Here is a 26,736-nt window from a genome sequence, read left to right as displayed (position 1 = left end):
AACGGGAACAGTTCCTAAAATCTTCGACAAGAAAATGATGTATTTTTTCAGTTGGTCAAGATGCACTGTAGCTGCAAAGCCTGGCTCTGCCTGCCAGACACATTTAGTCATTCCCTGCTGTCCTGCTGTCTCTCTGTCTCTGACTGCAGGCTCTAGCATCAGGCTGGAAGTAACCTTGGTAGTCTGCTGAGGTAACGATCCAGCAGGTTTATCGTTTATCTTCTTCTTCTGTGACCCCACATATCAACCTCCCTGCTGTTTCTGGACAATGAAAGATCATCATGAGTGAAGATGTATTATGTTGACAAATAAATGAGGCATGCTGAAATTGCATGAATATGTTTGTAGAGGTCCAGGAACATCCCTTTCATAAGATGTTGATGATAGGCTGATGCTTTTGTAGATACACTGTAGTTATGTACCGGGGCATAAATCATCTGTCATTACCTATTAAGAACTCTCCACTACCCATGATTATATTTCCTGTAAACAAGAATTTTGCCGTTTAAGTTGCAGCATGTGTGTGAAATTTCTTGGAGTCCCGAATTAAGAACATGGTACTTTATTTGACCTTCAATGAACACTGTTTGGCCTCATGAAATTTCCCTGCAAATGTTCCCCTCGTCACATGGGCTGATTAGAGATTAGTTATTTAATAAAGAGGCCAACAAAGACAGGTTCTGTCTCCCTGACCTGTATGATACGACTACACACAACAAAAAACGGTTGTCCCCCTGACCAACACGGACCTTATTCATCCTCGCCAATCTACAGATGACCCTGCTGTGGATTGTGACAGAGTATGTCAAACCACATACCTGCAAATGCATCAACATTCCTCCAGAGTTAGACTGTCAAATGGTTATGTTGAAAAGGTTTGGAGAGTGAAACTGAATTTACCTTGGAGCCTCTTTGATTCTGTGGATGATGTCAGCACGGTACAGAATGATGTGGATTTTAGGTCTATTACATCTCTGCTACTGTTATGGAATGTGCTATTGGTCATTTGTTTGTTGTGATGAGTATGTCCAGATAGAGCTTGCATAATTACCGTGTAACTGTGTAACTGACGGTTATGGATGAAGACCATCAGGAATATATAATATCATCTGACGGCCAGACATTCGTGTGGTTCTGCGGTACCATGGACTCTTAACAACATGATGAAACTTTGAAATTGCTAAAACAAGCAATACCTGCCTGGTATTGTGATGCAATAATGTCCATGGTAATGTAAAATGTTCATTCAAATGATGTTAACTGATGTGGCTGATGCAGGACTGTATTTTTTTTTTTTAAATGCTATTCAAACGGTTACGACGACTGTGGTCATTTGGCTGGCCAATTACCGTCATCCCCTGACCGGTACAGTCCTATGTCCCGACAGACTGTCTCCTAAGAAAACATCATTTGACATGGTTTCTTGCAAGGACAGAATACAGAAAGATTAGGAATCCTAAAGGCCTAAACAAGCGGTCCGTGAATACAGTGTGGGTTAAGTTTGGCTTTTTAACATAGTTGGGCCAAAGAGGCTGATTTAATATTAATGTTCCCTTTACGTTAACCTATTTTCATTTAATTAGGGCTGACTCCCTATTTCAAGGGAGTGACCCAAGGCTATGGTTAGGCTTTGGCTTATAAAATGGCTCACCACCCCATTTTGGCAAACAACTATCACTGGACTATTTAAATGTTTTGTTTCATGTCATTTTTCAATTTTTTTGCTTTTCTAGTGCTTCTGTGAAGGAAGGAAACTGGATATTTTGAGACTGACATGGTTTGTCCAAAGTAACTAGCATTGTCAATTCCTGCGATCATGTTGGAGGCAGAGAGCTAATTGGAAGAGACAGATGGTGAAAAAACTACTATCTATTTCAACAACAGACACCTTTAATCCTGTTCTAAATGACTAAGCAGACACCTTTAATCCTGTTCTAAATGACTAAGCAGACACCTTTAATCCTGTTCTAAATGACCAAGCAGACACCTTTAATCCTGTTCTAAATGACCAAGCAGACACCTTTAATCCTGTTCTAAATGACCAAGCAGACACCTTTAATCCTGTTCTAAATGAACAAGCAGACACCTTTAATCCTGTTCTAAATGAACAAGCAGACACCTTTAATCCTGTTCTAAATGACTAAGCAGACACCTTTAATCCTGTTCTAAATGACTAAGCAGACACCTTTAATCCTGTTCTAAATGACTAAGCAGACACCTTTAATCCTGTTCTAAATGAACAAGCAGACACCTTTAATCCTGTTCTAAATGAACAAGCAGACACCTTTAATCCTGTTCTAAATGAACAAGCAGACACCTTTAATCCTGTTCTAAATGACCAAGCAGACACCTTTAATCCTGTTCTAAATGACTAAGCAGACACCTTTAATCCTGTTCTAAATGACTAAGCAGACACCTTTAATCCTGTTCTAAATGAACAAGCAGACACCTTTAATCCTGTTCTAAATGAACAAGCAGACACCTTTAATCCTGTTCTAAATGAACAAGCAGACACCTTTAATCCTGTTCTAAATGACCAAGCAGACACCTTTAATCCTGTTCTAAATGACTAAGCAGACACCTTTAATCCTGTTCTAAATGACTAAGCAGACACCTTTAATCCTGTTCTAAATGAACAAGCAGACACCTTTAATCCTGTTCTAAATGAACAAGCAGACACCTTTAATCCTGTTCTAAATGAACAAGCAGACACCTTTAATCCTGTTCTAAATGAACAAGCAGACACCTTTAATCCTGTTCTAAATGAACAAGCAGACACTTTAATTTAAGGCTTATTACAACCTATACACATTGGTCAATCACCATCTTCCGGAGACACCTGAAACCCCACCTCTTTAAGGAATACCTAGGATAGGATAAAGTAATCCTTCTAACCCCCCCCCCCCCCCCCTTAAAAGAGTTAGATGCACTATTGTAAAGTGGTTGTTCCACTGGATATCATAAGGTGAATGCACCAATTTGTAAGTCGCTCTGGATAAGAGCGTCTGCTAAATGACTTAAATGTAAATGTAATTGGAATTAAGTGTATGTGTAAACATCCCAAATCCATTTAATGGATAAATCCGTCCGCAAGACAGACACGGAACCTATTACCTGTTGTCTTCACATGCTGCCTGGCCTGACAGCTGGCCTCTCCTCATCTCATGGGAGGCTTGATCTCAGTTTCTCCCTCCATTTAGTTGTTGAGTCAGAATACTGTTCTCAGTCAGTGTGTGGTGTATCAGCCGTTTCAGATGTATGATGTCAGTGGTAGAGGATTGTGGGATATGTATCCGGGGACCTCAGAGAGCATGGGGTGTAGGTGGATTTTGCTCAGCGACTTTTTAAGCCAGGCACCCAGAAAGAAAAAAATGAATTGAAGAATGAGGGAGGGGATGGGAGGGAGGGGGGGGAGGAGTGGGGATGGGAGGGAGGGGTGGGGAGGGGGGAGGGGAGGAGTGGGGATGGGAGGGAGGGGTGGGGAGGGGATGGGAGGGGGGAGGAGTGGGGATGGGAGGGAGGGAGGGGAGGGAAGGGAGGAGTGGGGATGGGAGGGAGGGGAGGGTAGGAATGGGGATGGGAGGTTGGGGAGGGAGGGGAGGAGTGTGGATGGCAGGATTGGGGAGGGGAGGGGGGTATTTCTCTAGAAGACTGATTTGAGAAGTGAAGCAAATGCCAAAAAAAGGGGGTGGGGGGTGTATTGGGCTCATAACCTGTCCAGAAATATATTTGAGATGATTGTTTATGGACACATGTTTATGGGTCTAAACATGGACATGATGGCTAAGTCTACATAAGAGATATGTATCAAACTATTGATGCATCAAATGCCATCACATTTACCTATTGATGTTCTGTTTAAAAGTGTCTGCTCCACCACCTTTAGTTTCAAGTTTGTCAGAAATAGAATGATTAGATTTGTCTTGCTTTCGTAACCACTGTTTCACTGAGGAGAGGAACAAGCAAAGACCGAAGACAATCCTTGTGGAAAAATAAAAATGAGCTGCGAATTTGTCTCTCTGAGAATTGTAGGCTAGCTTTTGACGATCTTGAAAAGGGTAGTGATGAAATCTGTCAAATGAATCAGTTTAGTATTTCTGATCTTTCTGTCAATATTGTCCATGATGCTTTGGCTCCGTTGTCTCTGGGGAAGTTGAAGGCAGGAAACACTCCTCCATGGAGCACAGTAACGGGGAAACAAAGGTCTGTGTGTGTGTGTCTGTGTGTGTCTGTGTGTGTGTGTGTGTGTGTGTGTGTGTGTGTGTGTGTGTGTGTGTGTGTGTGTGTGTGTGTGTGTGTGTGTGTGTGTGTGTGTGTGTGTGTGTGCCTGTCTGTCTGTCTGTCTGTCTGTGTGTCTGTCTGTGCGCGCATGTGTGTGTGCGTGTCTGTGTCTGTCTGTGTGTGTGCGTGCGTGTCTGTCCGTGTGTGTGTGTGTGTCTGTGTCTGTTTGTCTGTCTGTCTTTGTGTGTGTGTGTCTGTGTGTCTGTCTGTCTGCGCGCGTGTGTGTCTGTGTGTGTGCGTGCGTGCGTGTGTGTGTGTGTGTGTGCATGTCTGTGTGTGTGTGTGTGTGCGTGCGTGCGTGTGTCTGTCCGTGTGTGTGATGGTTTGGCTCTAATAGTGCTACATATAAAACATGCTTCATTAAGACTTCTTCTTCACTGGTGATGTCCTTGATGTTTGTCTGGATCATCACATTATTCTGATCAGAAGGTTTATATTATACTTTATACAGTATTATGTAACACATACTGCATGTACACTGCCAGTGGAATCTGATTCATGTGTTTGTTGTTATATAAAGAACAGGAAGACTATGCAGATTCACACATTCCAGGAGATGTTTTGTGCAAATGGCATTTACCATTTTCTCCCCCCTCCAGATCCAAGACAAAGGTTTCAACAATATGACACGAAAATCCTCTCATCAAAATGCTGATCAGCTCCATACACTGAATGTTGCTGCTGCTTGTTTTGAGCTATTTCCTTACAATAATTAATGACCTCAGCACTGCTTGCCCATTCTGTCGGTGTTCAGTGTTTAGTATGCTGAGCAGTAGGATGTGACGGCTGCCCTCACCATTGTTGCCTGGGATAGATTTCTAAATGAATCATGCAATCTTGAAAAGCGTTGCTTAATGGCAGTTTGCACAGTAGATTAGACTGACCCCAGTCCCCTGCGCCCGGATTAGATAGTGGTGCAGCGATTCGTCTCCCTCTGCTAAAGATGCAGCAGCGTTGACGATGTTTAGGTACTGTAAATTCATTCTCCTGGTTGAGATTGAGTGCTAGGAACATCTGAGAGGGAACATTCTTAACTGACCATTTCCATTGGTTGGAAACAGCTGCTATAGCGGACTCTTTTAATGACGCGCTCATGCGCTTACTGTTAATTACATTTGCAGCCTTTAAACTGTATCCATGGCCGAGGCCTTCAGTCCAGCCCCGGGCCGTGCTGCTGCTTGTTTTCTTAATCAACACCCCAGACATTTTCTTAATCAACACCCCAGACATTTTCTTAATCAACACCCCAGACAGAGGCAGAGACGTAGGGTCACCGTATCTCAAGGCAGTTAGCAGAAACACCCTGACCTCTGTTTGCGCCTGAGGATTTTTGGGCTGTGGTGCTCTGCCTTGTGCTGTCTGGGTTTATCTACGCTGAACAGATCTGCTGTGTGTTCCGCTCTGTGGGGGAAATGCTGTTCCAACCATGGGTGAGCTGGTGCCACTGGCCCTGAGCGGCGCTAGCCCGGTCCTCTGTTTGCACAGCTTTAATCGTCATTTTGCTCACATGGCCTCTGTTAGCGTGTTGTCACCTCATCCACAGCACAGCCTCACAGTTTTTACTGTTTAGTTTTGGGGCCCTGAGAGTTAAATGTGACCTTGGGTTTTTAACTGCCCTTGTAATGATCTGAACATCCTTTTTGAAATGTGTTTTTGTCTTCCCCTCTGATGTTGTACATCATCTGTGAAGATGACAAATTAAGACCTCGTCTTCCTTCTTTGAATGATTATTTTCCATTTATTTGTTCGATAACTATTGATTTCCCTTCTTCTCAGCACACACAGAGAGGATATGCCAGATGTCTGTGTGGAGGATAGTGTGCCTCAGAAGATTTTCTGCCTTCACATGAGGTGTAATCATACCCTGCTGGCAGTGTCATATTGGTTGTCTCCCCATCAACCTCCGTTCCCAACCCCCGCCGTCCGCGTCCTACCCGTCAGTCCATGGCTTAATCAGCCCTGACTGGCTCTTTCTTAAAGTGCATTGTGGGGTGCACATTCCCTGTCGAAGAGCTGACAGTCCCCCTAAGTAACTACAGTGTCCTCCAGCACCTCTATAGAGTAGCATGCTGCTACACGGCTGCTCCTGTCTACTCAGCCTCCTACCCAGCCTCCTTTGTCTCCACAGCATCACTATGACAGAGTGCATTGATAAAAGAGACATACCGTCAGTGTGGCATTATGAGCTTCTAATAGTATGTGTCCAATTCTTTCCCCTTATGTTGCGTTTAAGGCTCTAACTGCTAATGGCATTGTCAGGCTGAACAGCCGTTTGAACGGGGAGAAGGACGTTAATGTCTGTGCAAACCTTTCACCATCAAAGTCCCCCCCCCCCCGAAACACACGAGGCAGGATGGTAGCTTGGAAAAAAATATTCTTAAGGTCCTTTATATAGCATCCATTTTCATAGCCAGCTCTGAGAATTGACAAGGATTTGAAGAATGGGACAGTGTGGTTTATTTCAACATTTAATTCATTCAACAACAAAACAATCTGTTTCAGATACAGATGTAGCATCTTAATTTGAGCCAGTTTGCTACAGCAGGAAAATAATCCTGGAGCAGCAGGAAATGTGAATTATTATGTGGATTATAATTTATGGACATTTTTGTAGGGGTTGAAACATTTTTCGTAAGGGATCAAGTATGACATTTGAAAGTGAAAATTACAAAACTTCAAAAGCCTTTTAAACCTCAAATAGCCATGTTGTCCTGCAACAAGGTGATCAAATTAATATCCTACAGCTGCATGACCCTTAAGCCCTAGATTTAGCTTTTTGAAATGTTTATTTCACCGTACATGAAATACGTGTCTTGTGCTTGGTCTGCTTTGTGTCATTTAATGTTATGACCATTTTTGTGTCCACATGAGAATTTACTGGTGTACAGGAAACAGAAATAGCGAGAGACAGGTCCTGTCTTCTATCAGAGGAGAAACCCAGTCTGTCTCCAAGCCATACAAAAATAGTAGCATTCAATTCAAATCTGAAACGTCTGATCTTGATTAAATCATTCATTTAGAAGATTAGTTACTTATTGCATTTAGTTTCTGACTTAAGATGAGTAAATGATGACATATTGTAACTCACATGGCTAAATAAGGTTTCATTTGAATTACGATTAAAGTTTGTTCTAAAACAGACGACCTCTCATTTTACCTTTGACAGAAGTTTTATATAACCTCTAGAAAGTGCCTTCTACGTCTTTAGAAATCAGAAACCAGTAGCAGATCCAAAGCATGGTTTCTAATGCAGGCTAGAGGTAGTCTGCTGAAGACCACTGTTATCCAACACAGACAGTAAAATTCCATTACTGACATATTTATTTTGGCGCTGCCAGCACAGTATATCTCAGTGCCATAGAATGCGATAGAGAAAACTCCAACTGATAAATGTTCTTTTAGACACGAGATACTTCCCAGTTCCCGGTGTTTATGATTAGGGGTCCAGTAGGGATCCTGCCTGTTGAACCGGTCCAACACCCCCCTTCAGTCACCAGGCGTCCCCTCCCCAGGATTGACTTACCGCAGGCTGGCTACATCATGCTGAAGACATTTACAGGCCCCCAGAGCCCCACGGCCCGGCGCTCTCTCCCCTCTCTCTATGTCTTGATGAAGTCAGGGAGGGAGAGGCTGGGTCGGGATCCACATTGACCCCCCAAAAAGGGTAGGGCATCTACATAAAGATGAAAGAAGACAATAAGACAGAAATGTGAAAGGAATTGAATTCGGGCAGCGAGGGATAGAGATGAGGAACGAACGCAGACAGAGTGAAGCGTATGTCTGTCCCTCACCTGGGTGATGACATACCTACAGTAGTGGTAATAAGGTCAGGTCAGGTAACCCCGCCCTCCTTGAGCGAGGAACTGTTTTTGGCTCAACCTTGGTCCGCTTGGGTCGTTGTCAGTAGGAGGGGGAATCATAACAAAATGCTTTACAGTACATTTGAGATGTAGACTTCAGTGAGAGTGAGAGCACTTTACTTGACAAAGAGCTGAGTCAGCCCCAGTTCTGAGAGCCCTCTGCTCTCCTCCCAATTAGCCTCCGACTATCTGCCTCGAAACAGAAGCAAGACGACTCAGCCGGCATCCAGACATGATTGAGTCCATTGTTAAATGAATTCAAATGAAGTGTACTGGAATGAGTGAATGCCTGAATCTGGCCATTTTAGACATTGCATATGAATGTATAACATATGGGATTGTACTAACGTCATCGGCCAGATTATTAAAATGTAGATAAAGAGTTTGCTCAGCAAATCTGGCTCTTGCAGTGGCAATGGCCTTATAATAGCATGAATTTATTGAATTCTGTTTTTAAATGTGTATATCCAGTCTCCACTGTCTCTCTGTGAGAGCCACTATATCCTCATCCAATTATTAAAGAAAGGCTTAATGATATTTTAATCAATGTTATTGATTTTTCCAGGGTTTATAACTCCGTTGAGCCCTGAGGTAATACTGTCTGCAGCGGAAGACAGAGGAGCTAGAGCCCTGAGGTAATACTGTCTGCAGCAGAGGAGCTAGAGCCCTGAGGTAATACTGTCTGCAGTGTAGGACAGAGGAGCTAGAGCCCTGAGGTAATACTGTCTACAGCGGAGGACAGAGGAGCTAGAGCCCTGAGGTAATACTGTCTACAGCGGAGGACAGTGGAGCTAGAGCCCTGAGGTAATACTGTCTGCAGCGGAGGACAGAGGAGCTAGAGCCCTGAGGTAATACTGTCTACAGCGGAGGACAGAGGAGCTAGAGCCCTGAGGTAATACTGTCTACAGCGGAGGACAGTGGAGCTAGAGCCCTGAGGTAATACTGTCTGCAGTGTAGGACAGAGGAGCTAGAGCCCTGAGGTAATACTGTCTGCAGCATAGGACAGAGGAGCTAGAGCCCTGAGGTAATACTGTCTACAGCGGAGGACAGTGGAGCTAGAGCCCTGAGGTAATACTGTCTACAGCGGAGGACAGTGGAGCTAGAGCCCTGAGGTAATACTGTCTACAGCGGAGGACAGTGGAGCTAGAGCCCTGAGGTAATACTGTCTGCAGTGTAGGACAGAGGAGCTTGAGCCCTGAGGTAATACTGTCTGAAGCGTAGGACAGAGGAGCTAGAGCCCTGAGGAAATACTGTTTGCAGTGTAGGACAGTGGAGCTAGAGCCCTGAGGTAATACTGTCTACAGCGGAGGACAGTGGAGCTAGAGCCCTGAGGTAATACTGTCTACAGCGGAGGACAGAGGAGCTAGAGCCCTGAGGTAATACTGTCTGCAGCAGAGGACAGAGGAGCTAGAGCCCTGAGGTAATACTGTCTACAGCGGAGGACAGAGGAGCTAGAGCCCTGAGGTAATACTGTCTACAGCGGAGGACAGAGGAGCTAGAGCCCTGAGGTAATACTGTCTGCAGCAGAGGACAGAGGAGCTAGAGCCCTGAGGTAATACTGTCTACAGCGGAGGACAGAGGAGCTAGAGCCCTGAGGTAATACTGTCTACAGCGGAGGACAGAGGAGCTAGAGCCCTGAGGTAATACTGTCTACAGCGGAGGACAGTGGAGCTAGAGCCCTGAGGTAATACTGTCTGAAGCGTAGGACAGAGGAGCTAGAGCCCTGAGGAAATACTGTTTGCAGTGTAGGACAGTGGAGCTAGAGCCCTGAGGTAATACTGTCTACAGCGGAGGACAGTGGAGCTAGAGCCCTGAGGTAATACTGTCTACAGCGGAGGACAGAGGAGCTAGAGCCCTGAGGTAATACTGTCTGCAGCAGAGGACAGAGGAGCTAGAGCCCTGAGGTAATACTGTCTACAGCGGAGGACAGAGGAGCTAGAGCCCTGAGGTAATACTGTCTACAGCGGAGGACAGAGGAGCTAGAGCCCTGAGGTAATACTGTCTGCAGCAGAGGACAGAGGAGCTAGAGCCCTGAGGTAATACTGTCTACAGCGGAGGACAGAGGAGCTAGAGCCCTGAGGTAATACTGTCTACAGCGGAGGACAGAGGAGCTAGAGCCCTGAGGTAATACTGTCTACAGCGGAGGACAGTGGAGCTAGAGCCCTGAGGTAATACTGTCTGCAGTGTAGGACAGAGGAGCTAGAGCCCTGAGGTAATACTGTCTGCAGCATAGGACAGAGGAGCTAGAGCCCTGAGGTAATACTGTCTACAGCGGAGGACAGTGGAGCTAGAGCCCTGAGGTAATACTGTCTACAGCGGAGGACAGTGGAGCTAGAGCCCTGAGGTAATACTGTCTACAGCGGAGGACAGTGGAGCTAGAGCCCTGAGGTAATACTGTCTGCAGTGTAGGACAGAGGAGCTTGAGCCCTGAGGTAATACTGTCTGAAGCGTAGGACAGAGGAGCTAGAGCCCTGAGGAAATACTGTTTGCAGTGTAGGACAGTGGAGCTAGAGCCCTGAGGTAATACTGTCTACAGCGGAGGACAGTGGAGCTAGAGCCCTGAGGTAATACTGTCTACAGCGGAGGACAGAGGAGCTAGAGCCCTGAGGTAATACTGTCTGCAGCAGAGGACAGAGGAGCTAGAGCCCTGAGGTAATACTGTCTACAGCGGAGGACAGAGGAGCTAGAGCCCTGAGGTAATACTGTCTACAGCGGAGGACAGAGGAGCTAGAGCCCTGAGGTAATACTGTCTACAGCGGAGGACAGAGGAGCTAGAGCCCTGAGGTAATACTGTCTACAGCGGAGGACAGAGGAGCTAGAGCCCTGAGGTAATACTGTCTGCAGTGTAGGACAGAGGAGCTAGAGCCCTGAGGTAATACTGTCTACAGCGGAGGACAGAGGAGCTAGAGCCCTGAGGTAATACTGTCTACAGTGTAGGACAGAGGAGCTAGAGCCCTGAGGTAATACTGTCTACAGTGTAGGACAGAGGAGCTAGAGCCCTGAGGTAATACTGTCTGCAGCGGAGGACAGAGGAGCTAGAGCCCTGAGGTAATACTGTCTACAGTGTAGGACAGAGGAGCTAGAGCCCTGAGGTAATACTGTCTGCAGCGGAGGACAGAGGAGCTAGAGCCCTGAGGTAATACTGTCTGCAGTGTAGGACAGAGGAGCTAGAGCCCTGAGGTAATACTGTCTACAGCGGAGGACAGAGGAGCTAGAGCCCTGAGGTAATACTGACGAGTAATCATGAGACCAACCTCATCAATACTGGTGCTTGGTTAGTTTCAGCGGAGGCCGTTATGGGGAAAGGATTTACATTGTACATTGTGACTGGTTGGAAAACAAAACCTGTTTGAGACATGACACGACTAGAGCCACAGGCACGAAATCTGATGAGGCCGAATTTAAAGGTAAATCAATTATTATTCGTTTGCCAGGGAGATTTACGCAAATCTGGCATTTCCCCGATGATTCTTCTTGTTTTTATTTGTCTTTCTCTCTCTGTCCCTATTATCTCTCTCCTCGAGATGTGATTAAAATGTTTGTGTTGTTGTCTGGGGGAACCCACTGGGATCACTTGAGAATGATGCTTGGCATATAGCTGTGGATTTGGCCCGACAGTCTGGGAGTGTTCTGGGGTCTCCTGCTTGGCATATAGCTGTGGATTTGGCCCTACAGTCTGAGAGTGTTCTGGGGTCTCCTGCTTGGCATATAGCTGTGGATTTGGCCCTACAGTCTGAGAGTGTTCTGGGGTCTGCTGCTTGGCATATAGCTGTGGATTTGGCCCTACAGTCTGAGAGTGTTCTGGGGTCTGCTGCTTGGCATATAGCTGTGGATTTGGCCCTACAGTCTGAGAGTGTTCTGGGGTCTCCTGCTTGGCATATAGCTGTGGCTTTGGCCCTACAGTCTGAGAGTGTTCTGGGGTCTCCTGCTTGGCATATAGCTGTGGATTTGGCCCTACAGTCTGAGAGTGTTCTGGGGTCTCCTGCTTGGCATATAGCTGTGGATTTGGCCCTACAGTCTGAGAGTGTTCTGGGGTCTGCTGCTTGGATGGAGTGAGCCTACTTAGGCCTGACCTTGGAAGTTGTCTCCGGACCACTGAAATAAAATGGTGATAGAAGTAGTGTGTAATGCTTCATGTTGGAATTATTTAGGAGGTCTCTGAGGTAAATATTTAACATTTTCTGTGTATTCAAAAAAATGTGCATGAGCAACAGAACGGTAGTCTTTGTGATTTTTTGTTGTTGTTTGAATAATGACCTGAATGCTCAAAATGTGGACAGGATGTAGACCTGAGAAATGCGGTAAACCAAACAGGCAAACTGGTGTGTTTCCTGTTTTTTTGCATAAGGCCTTGTGAATAGATAGGCTATAATACACACAATGCTATGTGATAAGACATACGTAATAAGTATTGTTATAAATAATATCATGACATAGGTTATATGATATTATAAACTGGGTGGTTAGAGCCCTGAATGCCGATTGGCTGACAGCCGTGGTATATCAGACCGTATACCACGGGTATGACAAAACATTTATTTTACTGCTCTAATTCCGTTGGTAACCACTTTATAATAGCAATAAGGCACCTCAGAGGTTTGTGGTATATAGTCAATATACCACGGCTAAGGGCTTTTCAGGAACTCCGCGATGCGTCGTGTGTGTAAGAACAGCCATTAGCCATGGTATATTGGCCATATACCACAGCCGCTCGTGCCTTATTGCTTAAGTAGACAGTACATACGTTATATGTAATCAGTTGAAGAAAGGAAAGTGACCTGCAGTTTGGTTTGGTTGGGGGCTGGTAGAAACAGATTGATCTGCCTGTGTGTCCCACAGCTTTCACCTCTTTCCCACTTCTGCATCTATCAATTTGTAACAATGAGTGGCAGTGCAGAGGGGGACCAGGGGGTGTCCAGACAGATCCTCTCTCTGGGTGGTGAGGGGGAAGGGAGGGACGGTTGTGTGGCTGCATGCCTTGGGGAGGTAACCCCGCTGGTTGGTGGTCCGGTGTCGTTTGTTCCTCTCTCTCTCTGTGTGTGTGTGTGTGTGTGTGTGTGTGTGTGTGTGTGTGTGTGTGTGTGTGTGTGTGTGTGTGTGTGTGTGTGTGTGTGTGTGTGTGTGTGTGTGTGTGTGTGTGTGTGTGTGCTCGGTATCTTAGTCACTTTAATTGTTTGTAAAAATTGCATTATGTATTTTGGGTATATGTTGTGTAATTGTTAGATATTACTTGTTAGATATTGCTGCACTGTCAGAGCTAGAATCACAAGCATTTCGCTACACCCACAATAACATCTGCTAAACACGTGTATGTGACCTATAAAATGTGGTTTGATTTGATTTGATTATGCTTGCGTGTGTGTGTGTGGTGCATGTGTGTGTGACAAAGGGGGTTGGAAGCGATTAATGAGCTTAAACCTCCCCTTACCCCTCTCTGCTCCACAGAGCTCCTCCTTCTCCTCCACAGAGCTCCTCCTCCTCCACAGAGCTCCTCCTCCTCACCCCATTTTCTCCTCAAGGGTTAACGGTTCAGTGAGCAATGCTTTGGGTTGGGTGACGCATCCAGGGGCTCTCTGGGTAGTCATGTGAGCTAAGCAGACAAGATGGTCAGCTCAGCTGCACACAGAGGAGCTGCCCTCCATCTTGTTCATCTATTGTGTACTGAGCACCCTTGGCCAATGAGGTTCATTACTCATGACACAGGCTAGTTGCGGATGTATTACACCAGTAATTCAGTATCTAATACACAAGGCATGTCTTCACCACACACAAATAGGCAGACAGAATTTCACTATGTGCTCATAAAAAAAGTGGTTCAGTCAAAAGGATCCCTTTTAGATATAGTGTCAAACTAATGATATGGACAATGCTCTCTTTGAATGTAACTATTTTATTCAATATGACAATGGCTAGTTACTGTATATACAAATTAAATAGCTGTTTTTTGTGGATGAAGGAAAACGGCACACAATATTACCAGAGATACAATACGTCTACTTTACTTTTAGAGACGTTTTCCTGACCGAGGGTAAACGCCACTGGTTTATGTTCATGTGAAGATACTCTCTGGAAATGTTCTTTCCTCAGAATGGCTATTGGAGATTTATAGAGTAAGACTGGGACTTAAGGAAGTGCTGTAGTACGAGAGCTAGAGAACCGGGGACTTGGGAGTGCCAGCCAGTGCTTTAAATAGATCTGTATGTTTTGAAACACCTGTTCACTGGAAATGTGAGCAGAGCGTGCCAGAAGTCTACTTGGATTAGAATCCATCACTGAAACACAAATGGGCTGACAGATATTAGGCTATGATAATCAACAATGACATTAGTTATATAATTGTAGGGATTTGTCATTGGGGGCCTTTAAGTGGGTAAATGAATATAAGTGGGATTTGCTTACGGCCCAGACTACTTGTGTAGTCCTATCATCATCATCGGCGTCATCAATAATATTGGAGATAGTAATTAATGTACCCCAGGTAACCATATCATCTCCCCCCATCTTCAGCTCACTCCAGCCCATGATGACAGTGAGAGAGAGAGAGAGAGAGAGAGAGAGACAGACAGTGAGAGAGAGAGAGAGAGAGAGAGAGAGAGAGAGAGAGAGAGAGAGAGAGAGAGAGAGAGAGAGAGATTGGAGTGCCCTCCAGGAGAGGCCTGCTGCTGTGGGGGTGTCAACAGTGGCTCCCTCCCCTGGTTGTCCACAGACAACCATCCCGAGTGACACAGCGGTCTAAGGCACTGCATCTCAGTGCTAGAGGCGTCACTACAGACCCTGGTTTGATTCCAGGCTGTATCACAACCGGCCGTGATTGGGAGCCCCATAGGGCGGCGCACAATTGGCCCAGCGTCGTCCGGGTTAGGGTTTCGGGGTAGGCCGTCATTGAAAATAAGAATTTGTTCTTAACTGACTTGCCTGGTTAAATTTTTTTAAATCCCTTCATGGTAGAGAGCAAAAGATCAGTAAAATGGCCTCCCTTTATCCACCTAATCAGTTGTCTATTTAAGACCCACTGGACAATCTATGGTCCAAAGCACTCAAAATGTTAAAAAGAGAGTTGAAAAGTCATAGTAGGCTTTATAAGGCCAAATGTATCTGGCCTTTTAATCTGTGGCCTGAAGAGGAGAGATTGAAAGGTCCAACACCGAGGGACTGCAACACAGTGTCCAGATTGATTCACACAGGAACTAAAGGCTTTCTTTACTGAAGAGAGGGTCAAAAAATGTCCTTCTCCCCACATTTGGCCACAAATATTTTGAATCATTGTCGATGTATGATGATGCTTGATCAGACGATCCCTCTTTTCAGGATAAATGTCTTGGGAAAGAGAAAATCTCAGTCAGCTCTGATCAACAGTTGTGTGAAGCTACAGCCTCGTTACATTCTCTGAAAGTGTGTAATTTAGGAGCAGCAAACCCTCTGTGGAAAAGATTCATTATCACCTCCAGTTAACGAGTGGATTCTGAAACGGGAGCTGGGGCCCTGGGCAAAGGAAGGAGATGTGAGGATGGGGGCTGGGGCCCTGGGCAAAGGAAGGAGATGTGAGGATGGGGGCTGGGGCCCTGGGCAAAGGAAGGAGATGTGAGGATGGAGGCTGGGGCCCTGGGCAAAGGGAGGAGATGTGAGGATGGAGGCTGGGGCCCTCGGCAAAGGAAGGAGATGTGAGGATGGGGGCTGGGGCCCTGGGCAAAGGAAGGAGATGTGTGGATGGAGGCTGGGGCCCTGGGCAAAGGAAGGAGATGTGAGGATGGAGGCTGGGGCCCTGGGCAAAGGAAGGAGATGTGAGGATGGGGGCTGGGGCCCTGGGCAAAGGGAGGAGATGTGAGGATGGAGGCTGGGGCCCTCGGCAGAGGAAGGAGATGTGAGGATGGAGGCTGGGGCCCTGGGCAAAGGGAGGAGATGAGAGGATGGAGGCTGGGGCCCTGGGCAGAGGAAGGAGGTGTGGGGATGGGGGCTGGGGCCCTGGGCAAAAGGAGGAAATGGAGGCTGGGGCCCTGGGCAGAGGAAGGAGATGTGAGGATGGGGGCTGGGGCCCTGAGCAGAGGGAGGAGATGTGGGGATGGGCCCTGGGGCCGAAGGAATCACAGGCCAGGTGCTGCTCCTCTATTGTGGGGTGTCTCCTCTCCTACAGACATACAGAGCTCTGTTGACACAGACGGTTTTTGTCTTAACTCTAACTTCACACATCCGATAGGGGTGTATGGGGTTTTACGTGTTAGATGTCAGCAGCACACAAAAAGCCCAGGCTCAGGGGTGATAGTGTTTCTGTGAGTCTGTGTTGACTAGGCTAACATGCTGCTATTCAAGTTAAGGGCGTACAACTCCCCCATTCCCATAGAGCGGAGAGAGACAGAGGTTCAAAGGGCCAACCAATGTCAATCATTTACAGGCGAGGACAAACACACATTTAACTAGGCAAGTCAGTTAAGAACAAATTCTTATTTACAATGATGGCCTACAGAAGGATAGAGGGATATTCACATGCACTGATTGATTCAGGAGTTCAAGCCAAAACTGTGTGTGCTAAGTAACAGGCCTATACGAAAAAGGTATGAAAATGTATGCTCTCACTACTGTCAGTGGCTCTGGATAAGAGCGTCTGCTAAATGACTAGAATGGAAATATCCCCCTGGAGATGAACCAATGATTTATACTGTCTATACACAAGATGACTGATAGGGGGCGCTGTGATGAAGCCACCGTGTCTCCACCATGCTACTCCTCCACCAGAAATGCATTTATTAATGTCTACATTCGTTTAGCCACATTACAGACACCTTAATGCATACTTCAACATTTAATTATGTGAGATAAACATTAACAAAAATATAAAGATATATATAAAAACTTTTCCCTGAAAGTATAATATTTAGAGATTACTAATGTTACTGTCCCCGCTACAACAAAGGTAATACTTAAATACATGTCATTTTGTTCTTGAAACATTTAATGTAAATACTGTAGAATTCCATTCATTCCTATGGAGGACTGCTCCTACTGGGGAGTGGCAATATGGCCGACCGGCGGCTTCAATTACGGTCAATTTGAGCTGCGGACTAAGAATGTCACGTTGCCAGCAACAATGAAAGGTAAGACAAGGATTTCATGTGAATTGAAAAGTAGAAATCTCCTTTGCCCCTCCGCTCCTTCATCTCTCGTAGTGGGAATAGGGCCTTACTGACACATCACTCTCAAATGGTACTTCTATTTCTTTCTTCTCTCCCTCTCTGCTGCCACATGGGTGGAAGCGCTGTAAACTACAGCCAGCTCTTTGGAGATGGACGAAATTAGATCACAAGGCTTCCAAATGGCTCAAATGTAATTATTTAGTGCACAGAAACCACAAATATATAGGACGACTTCAAATTGCTTATATAGAGGTTGTGTTTTACGTTGTAACTGGAAGGTCATAAATCTTGACTAGGAACACGTTGTAAAGGGTCAGCTGGTTGGGGTGTTGCAGGCCCACAACCCTCTTGAGTCTGTGTTCTAGAGTGGGTTAGAACCATGGAAATGGAATCTATAGGACAGAGCTCCCCATTCATGTCAATGATGGCAGAAAGGTTCCAAGCCTTTTCTAAGGATTCTATTTATACGTGTTGAACAACAGGGTGCTGATGTGACCCACTGCGTGGATTCCTATCCACTCAACACAAACACATACTGATGACAACATTCCTGTGTCCGTATGATTGTGTAGTTGTCAGTGTTAATCATGGGGTCGGAGGAATGTATGTGAAGAATATGTGTTGTGTATGCAGACAAAATAATAGAATATTATTCATGTTAATTAGTGTTATTATATGTTATTATACCTATTAGCAGCGACACCACTGTATGACTGCTTTAAAACACACCCACCCACCCACACACACACACACCCACACACACTCACACACACACACACACACACACACACACACACACACACACACACACACACACACACACACACACACACACACACACACACACACACACACACCCACACACACACACACACACACACACACACACACACACACACACACACACACACACACACACGCACACACACACACACACACACACACACACACACACACACACACAAGACCAATATATCCAACAAATTCCTCATACACACTCATGACAAACGGCAACATAGAGAGAGGGAGAGAGAGAGGGAGGGAGAGAGAGAGGGAGAGAGAGTTGGAGAGAGGGAGGGAGAGCGAGAGAGAGAGAGAGAGAGAGAGGGAGGGAGAGAGAGGGAGAGAGAGAGACAGAGAGGGAGAGAGAGAGGGAGGGAGAGAGAGAGACAGAGAGTAATTTCCCCAAATTTGAAACCCTTATTCAAAGGTTTCAAAGACCTCTCTGATGAGAATAGGCTACCAGTCCTGTTGGGGGAGGACGCAGAGAGCTGTGGGTTGGCAGCACACTACATTGCTGCCTGCCATAAGTTGAGGGACAGTGTCTGACAGACCAATCAACCTGCACATGTACTCTACTGTATGTTTATTGTTATTGTTGAATGTATGGTTATTTTGACACTTAGTTATTGTTGTTACTGTTGTCCCGTTGACAATTTTGATTCTCATTTTTATTTTTATATTGTAAATATCCAAAATAAGCTTTGGCAATATGTACATTGTTACGTCATGCCAATAAAGCAAATTGAATTGAATTCAATTGAGAGAGAGAGGAGAGAGAGGACAGGGAGAGAGAGAGAGAGAGAGAGAGAGAGAGGACCGGGAGAGAGAGAGAGAGAGAGAGAGAGAGAGAGAGAGAGAGAGAGAGAGAGAGAGAGAGAGAGAGAGAGAGAGAGAGAGAGAGAGAGGGGAAATGTTGTAAGTGTTCCATCCCGTCTGAGCTACAGAACCTGAGTGCATGGCATTCCTGTCCAGTAACCTTACACCTCTGGGTTGGCAGGCATAGGGTGTGGAGAGTAGGACACCTGGATTCCTTCAATCTCTGTTTAATTGTTTTGTCAAGGCCTCACATTACGGAGCTCTCAGGCAGGGCCAAGCCAAACACAATAAATGTGTTAAGTGAATTTTAAGTGAATTCTGTCTCTGATGCTTCAATAAACACATTTTTTTAAAGTGAAACTAAGATAAACAGAATACTATTTCAGACACTGATAAACAGTACCAGTCAAAGGTTTGGACACCTACTAATTCAAGGGTTTTTCTTTATTTTTACTATTTTCTACATTGTAGAATAATAGTGAAGACATCAAAACTATGAAATAAGACATATGGAATCATGTAGTAACCAAAAAAGTGTTAAACAAATCAAAATATATTTTATATTTGAGATTCTTCAAAGTAGCCACCCTTTCCCTTGATGACAGCTTTGCACACTCTTAGCATTCTCTCAACCAGCTTCACCTGTAATGCTTTTCCATCAGTCTTGAAGGAAATCAGTCTTCCATCAGTCTTCACTCTGTGGTCCAACTCATCTCAAACCATCTCAATTGGGTTTAGGTCGGGTGATTGTGGAGGCCAGGTCATCTGATGTAACACTCCACCACTCTCCTTCTTAGTCAAATAGCCCTTACACAGCCTGGAGCTGTGTTGGGTCATTGTCCTGTTGAAAAACAAATGATAGTCCCACTAAGCGCAAATAGTAAAAAAAAATAGTAAAAAAAACCTTGAATGAGTAGGTGTGTCCAAACCTTTGACTGGAACTGTAATTCACCGCTCGGTGCCCGGTCAAGCTATTTCTTTGATCATACGATGAAGGTGGATGACAAAACTGATCTTTATTTGCAAATTAATTGAATCAACTTTCCGATAGGCAAAACTACGAATAGAGATGATGGAGAATGAGTACTGTATTCCTGACAGAGAGAGATTCAACACTGTACTCTACTGTGCCAACGCCCTGTATTCCTGTCAGTCAGAGAGATTCAACACTGTACTCTACTGTGCCAACGCCCTGTATTCCTGTCAGAGAGAGATTCAACACTGTACTCTACTGTGCCAACGCCCTGTATTCCTGTCAGAGAGAGATTCAACACTGTACTCTACTGTGCCAACGCCCTGTATTCCTGACAGAGAGAGATTCAACACTGTACTCTACTGTGCCAACGCCCTGTATTCCTGACAGAGAGAGATTCAACACTGTACTCTACTGTGCCAACGCCCTGTATTCCTGACAGAGAGAGATTCAACACTGTACTCTACTGTGCCAACGCCCTGTATTCCTGTCAGAGAGAGATTCAACACTGTACTCTACTGTGCCAACGCCCTGTATTCCTGACAGAGAGAGATTCAACACTGTACTCTACTGTGCCAACGCCCTGTATTCCTGACAGAGAGAGATTCAACACTGTACTCTACTGTGCCAACGCCCTGTATTCCTGTCAGAGAGAGATTCAACACTGTACTCTACTGTGCCAACGCCCTGTATTCCTGACAGAGAGAGATTCAACACTGTACTCTACTGTGCCAACGCCCTGTATTCCTGTCAGAGAGAGATTCAACACTGTACTCTACTGTGCCAACGCCCTGTATTCCTGTCAGAGAGAGATTCAACACTGTACTCTACTGTGCCAACGCCCTGTATTCCTGTCAGAGAGAGATTCAACACTGTACTCTACTGTGCCAACGCCCTGTATTCCTGACAGAGAGAGATTCAACACTGTACTCTACTGTGCCAACGCCCTGTATTCCTGACAGAGAGAGATTCAACACTGTACTCTACTGTGCCAACGCCCTGTATTCCTGACAGAGAGAGATTCAACACTGTACTCTACTGTGCCAACGCCCTGTATTCCTGTCAGAGAGAGATTCAACACTGTACTCTACTGTGCCAACGCCCTGTATTCCTGACAGAGAGAGATTCAACACTGTACTCTACTGTGCCAACGCCCTGTATTCCTGTCAGAGAGAGATTCAACACTGTACTCTACTGTGCCAACGCCCTGTATTCCTGTCAGAGAGAGATTCAACACTGTACTCTACTGTGCCAACGCCCTGTATTCCTGACAGAGAGAGATTCAACACTGTACTCTACTGTGCCAACGCCCTGTATTCCTGTCAGAGAGAGATTCAACACTGTACTCTACTGTGCCAACGCCCTGTATTCCTGACAGAGAGAGATTCAACACTGTACTCTACTGTGCCAACGCCCTGTATTCCTGTCAGAGAGAGATTCAACACTGTACTCTACTGTGCCAACGCCCTGTATTCCTGTCAGAGAGAGATTCAACACTGTACTCTACTGTGCCAACGCCCTGTATTCCTGTCAGTCAGAGAGCGATTCAACACTGTACTCTACTGTGCCAACGCCCTGTATTCCTGTCAGAGAGAGATTCAACACTGTACTCTACTGTGCCAACGCCCTGTATTCCTGACAGAGAGAGATTCAACACTGTACTCTACTGTGCCAACGCCCTGTATTCCTGACAGAGAGAGATTCAACACTGTACTCTACTGTGCCAACGCCCTGTATTCCTGACAGAGAGAGATTCAACACTGTACTCTACTGTGCCAACGCCCTGTATTCCTGTCAGAGAGAGATTCAACACTGTACTCTACTGTGCCAACGCCCTGTATTCCTGACAGAGAGAGATTCAACACTGTACTCTACTGTGCCAACGCCCTGTATTCCTGACAGAGAGAGATTCAACACTGTACTCTACTGTGCCAACGCCCTGTATTCCTGTCAGAGAGAGATTCAACACTGTACTCTACTGTGCCAACGCCCTGTATTCCTGACAGAGAGAGATTCAACACTGTACTCTACTGTGCCAACGCCCTGTATTCCTGTCAGAGAGAGATTCAACACTGTACTCTACTGTGCCAACGCCCTGTATTCCTGTCAGAGAGAGATTCAACACTGTACTCTACTGTGCCAACGCCCTGTATTCCTGTCAGAGAGAGATTCAACACTGTACTCTACTGTGCCAACGCCCTGTATTCCTGAAAGAGAGAGATTCAACACTGTACTCTACTGTGCCAACGCCCTGTATTCCTGCCAGAGAGAGATTCAACACTGTACTCTACTGTGCCAACGCCCTGTATTCCTGACAGAGAGAGATTCAACACTGTACTCTACTGTGCCAACGCCCTGTATTCCTGTCAGAGAGAGATTCAACACTGTACTCTACTGTGCCAACGCCCTGTATTCCTGACAGAGAGAGATTCAACACTGTACTCTACTGTGCCAACGCCCTGTATTCCTGTCAGAGAGAGATTCAACACTGTACTCTACTGTGCCAACGCCCTGTATTCCTGTCAGAGAGAGATTCAACACTGTACTCTACTGTGCCAACGCCCTGTATTCCTGACAGAGAGAGATTCAACACTGTACTCTACTGTGCCAACGCCCTGTATTCCTGTCAGAGAGAGATTCAACACTGTACTCTACTGTGCCAACGCCCTGTATTCCTGACAGAGAGAGATTCAACACTGTACTCTACTGTGCCAACGCCCTGTATTCCTGTCAGAGAGAGATTCAACACTGTACTCTACTGTGCCAACGCCCTGTATTCCTGTCAGAGAGAGATTCAACACTGTACTCTACTGTGCCAACGCCCTGTATTCCTGTCAGTCAGAGAGCGATTCAACACTGTACTCTACTGTGCCAACGCCCTGTATTCCTGACAGAGAGAGATTCAACACTGTACTCTACTGTGCCAACGCCCTGTATTCCTGACAGAGAGAGATTCAACACTGTACTCTACTGTGCCAACGCCCTGTATTCCTGTCAGAGAGAGATTCAACACTGTACTCTACTGTGCCAACGCCCTGTATTCCTGACAGAGAGAGATTCACCACTGTACTCTACTGTGCCAACACCCTGTATTCCTGTCAGAGAGAGATTCAACACTGTACTCTACTGTGCCAACGCCCTGTATTCCTGTCAGAGAGAGATTCAACACTGTACTCTACTGTGCCAACGCCCTGTATTCCTGTCAGAGAGAGATTCGACACTGTACTCTACTGTGCCAACGCCCTGTGTTCCTGTCAGAGAGAGATTCAACACTGTACTCTACTGTGCCAACGCCCTGTATTCCTGTCAGAGAGAGATTCAACACTGTACTCTACTGTGCCAACGCCCTGTATTCCTGTCAGTCAGAGAGCGATTCAACACTGTACTCTACTGTGCCAACGCCCTGTATTCCTGACAGAGAGAGATTCAACACTGTACTCTACTGTGCCAACGCCCTGTATTCCTGACAGAGAGAGATTCAACACTGTACTCTACTGTGCCAACGCCCTGTATTCCTGTCAGAGAGAGATTCAACACTGTACTCTACTGTGCCAACACCCTGTATTCCTGTCAGAGAGAGATTCAACACTGTACTCTACTGTGCCAACGCCCGGTATTCCTGTCAGAGAGAGATTCAACACTGTACTCTACTGTGCCAACGCCCTGTATTCCTGTCAGAGAGAGATTCGACACTGTACTCTACTGTGCCAACGCCCTGTATTCCTGTCAGAGAGAGATTCAACACTGTACTCTACTGTGCCAACGCCCTGTATTCCTGTCAGAGAGAGATTCAACACTGTACTCTACTGTGCCAACGCCCTGTATTCCTGTCAGTCAGAGAGCGATTCAACACTGTACTCTACTGTGCCAACGCCCTGTATTCCTGACAGAGAGAGATTCAACACTGTACTCTACTGTGCCAACGCCCTGTATTCCTGACAGAGAGAGATTCAACACTGTACTCTACTGTGCCAACGCCCTGTATTCCTGTCAGAGAGAGATTCAACACTGTACTCTACTGTGCCAACGCCCTGTATTCCTGACAGAGAGAGATTCAACACTGTACTCTACTGTGCCAACGCCCTGTATTCCTGTCAGAGAGAGATTCAACACTGTACTCTACTGTGCCAACGCCCTGTATTCCTGTCAGTCAGAGAGCGATTCAACACTGTACTCTACTGTGCCAACGCCCTGTATTCCTGACAGAGAGAGATTCAACACTGTACTCTACTGTGCCAACGCCCTGTATTCCTGACAGAGAGAGATTCAACACTGTACTCTACTGTGCCAACGCCCTGTATTCCTGTCAGAGAGAGATTCAACACTGTACTCTACTGTGCCAACGCCCTGTATTCCTGACAGAGAGAGATTCAACACTGTACTCTACTGTGCCAACACCCTGTATTCCTGTCAGAGAGAGATTCAACACTGTACTCTACTGTGCCAACGCCCTGTATTCCTGTCAGAGAGAGATTCGACACTGTACTCTACTGTGCCAACGCCCTGTATTCCTGTCAGAGAGAGATTCGACACTGTACTCTACTGTGCCAACGCCCTGTATTCCTGTCAGAGAGAGATTCAACACTGTACTCTACTGTGCCAACGCCCTGTATTCCTGTCAGAGAGAGATTCAACACTGTACTCTACTGTGCCAACGCCCTGTATTCCTGACAGAGAGAGATTCAACACTGTACTCTACTGTGCCAACGCCCTGTATTCCTGACAGAGAGAGATTCAACACTGTACTCTACTGTGCCAACGCCCTGTATTCCTGACAGAGAGAGATTCAACACTGTACTCTACTGTGCCAACGCCCTGTATTCCTGTCAGAGAGAGATTCAACACTGTACTCTACTGTGCCAACACCCTGTATTCCTGACAGAGAGAGATTCAACACTGTACTCTACTGTGCCAACGCCCTGTATTCCTGACAGAGAGAGATTCAACACTGTACTCTACTGTGCCAACGCCCTGTATTCCTGTCAGAGAGAGATTCAACACTGTACTCTACTGTGCCAACGCCCTGTATTCCTGACAGAGAGAGATTCAACACTGTACTCTACTGTGCCAACGCCCTGTATTCCTGTCAGAGAGAGATTCAACACTGTACTCTACTGTGCCAACGCCCTGTATTCCTGTCAGAGAGAGATTCAACACTGTACTCTAGTGTGCCAACGCCCTGTATTCCTGTCAGAGAGAGATTCAACACTGTACTCTACTGTGCCAACGCCCTGTATTCCTGACAGAGAGAGATTCAACACTGTACTCTACTGTGCCAACGCCCTGTATTCCTGACAGAGAGAGATTCAACACTGTACTCTACTGTGCCAACGCCCTGTATTCCTGACAGAGAGAGATTCAACACTGTACTCTACTGTGCCAACGCCCTGTATTCCTGTCAGAGAGAGATTCAACACTGTACTCTACTGTGCCAACGCCCTGTGTTCCTGAAAGAGAGAGATTCAACACTGTACTCTACTGTGCCAACGCCCTGTATTCCTGTCAGAGAGAGATTCAACACTGTACTCTACTGTGCCAACACCCTGTATTCCTGTCAGAGAGAGATTCAACACTGTACTCTACTGTGCCAACGCCCTGTATTCCTGACAGAGAGAGATTCAACACTGTACTCTACTGTGCCAACGCCCTGTATTCCTGTCAGAGAGAGATTCAACACTGTACTCTACTGTGCCAACGCCCTGTATTCCTGACAGAGAGAGATTCAACACTGTACTCTACTGTGCCAACGCCCTGTATTCCTGACAGAGAGAGATTCAACACTGTACTCTACTGTGCCAACGCCCTGTATTCCTGTCAGAGAGAGATTCAACACTGTACTCTACTGTGCCAACGCCCTGTATTCCTGACAGAGAGAGATTCAACACTGTACTCTACTGTGCCAACGCCCTGTATTCCTGTCAGAGAGAGATTCAACACTGTACTCTACTGTGCCAACGCCCTGTATTCCTGACAGAGAGAGATTCAACACTGTACTCTACTGTGCCAACGCCCTGTATTCCTGTCAGAGAGAGATTCAACACTGTACTCTACTGTGCCAACGCCCTGTATTCCTGTCAGAGAGAGATTCAACACTGTACTCTACTGTGCCAACGCCCTGTATTCCTGTCAGTCAGAGAGCGATTCAACACTGTACTCTACTGTGCCAACGCCCTGTATTCCTGACAGAGAGAGATTCAACACTGTACTCTACTGTGCCAACGCCCTGTATTCCTGACAGAGAGAGATTCAACACTGTACTCTACTGTGCCAACGCCCTGTATTCCTGTCAGAGAGAGATTCAACACTGTACTCTACTGTGCCAACGCCCTGTATTCCTGACAGAGAGAGATTCAACACTGTACTCTACTGTGCCAACACCCTGTATTCCTGTCAGAGAGAGATTCAACACTGTACTCTACTGTGCCAACGCCCTGTATTCCTGTCAGAGAGAGATTCAACACTGTACTCTACTGTGCCAACGCCCTGTATTCCTGTCAGAGAGAGATTCGACACTGTACTCTACTGTGCCAACGCCCTGTATTCCTGTCAGAGAGAGATTCGACACTGTACTCTACTGTGCCAACGCCCTGTATTCCTGTCAGAGAGAGATTCAACACTGTACTCTACTGTGCCAACGCCCTGTATTCCTGTCAGAGAGAGATTCAACACTGTACTCTACTGTGCCAACGCCCTGTATTCCTGTCAGTCAGAGAGAGATTCAACACTGTACTGAAGTGTTTTAACCAGGAGAGTGCCTCACGCTAAACTCCATTAACTCTGTTTTTGTTTAAACATCGGGACATACAGTATCTATTGTTTGCCCTTCCAGACAGTGTTCACCGTTTCTACTCAAAATGACTGAAATGAATCTGACAGATTAGAACTGGCACTTGGA

At 46.0% G+C, this 26,736-nt stretch overlaps 1 protein-coding gene across 4 annotated transcripts in view; it reads left to right on the top strand.

The window, feature by feature from the left end:
* The window catches only part of LOC139542967 (plexin A3-like), a 174,115-nt gene that overhangs the window by 20,359 nt on the left and 127,020 nt on the right, over positions 1–26,736 (top strand). The window contains exon 5 of one of the 4 annotated variants that reach the window (XM_071348995.1): positions 150–1,584. The exons of the other annotated variants lie outside the window; for them this stretch is intronic. Coding sequence (XP_071205096.1) covers positions 150–156 — 7 coding nt within the window. The 3' untranslated portion in view covers positions 157–1,584. Of the gene's footprint in view, positions 1–149; positions 1,585–26,736 lie in introns of those variants that run through there. 4 annotated transcript variants of the gene reach the window in all.

This window comes from Salvelinus alpinus, chromosome 17 (genome assembly GCF_045679555.1).
Source record: "Salvelinus alpinus chromosome 17, SLU_Salpinus.1, whole genome shotgun sequence".
NCBI lineage: Eukaryota > Metazoa > Chordata > Actinopteri > Salmoniformes > Salmonidae > Salvelinus > Salvelinus alpinus.
The sequence above is the reverse complement of the archived record's forward strand: the minus strand, read 5'-3'. Positions and strand labels throughout refer to the sequence as shown.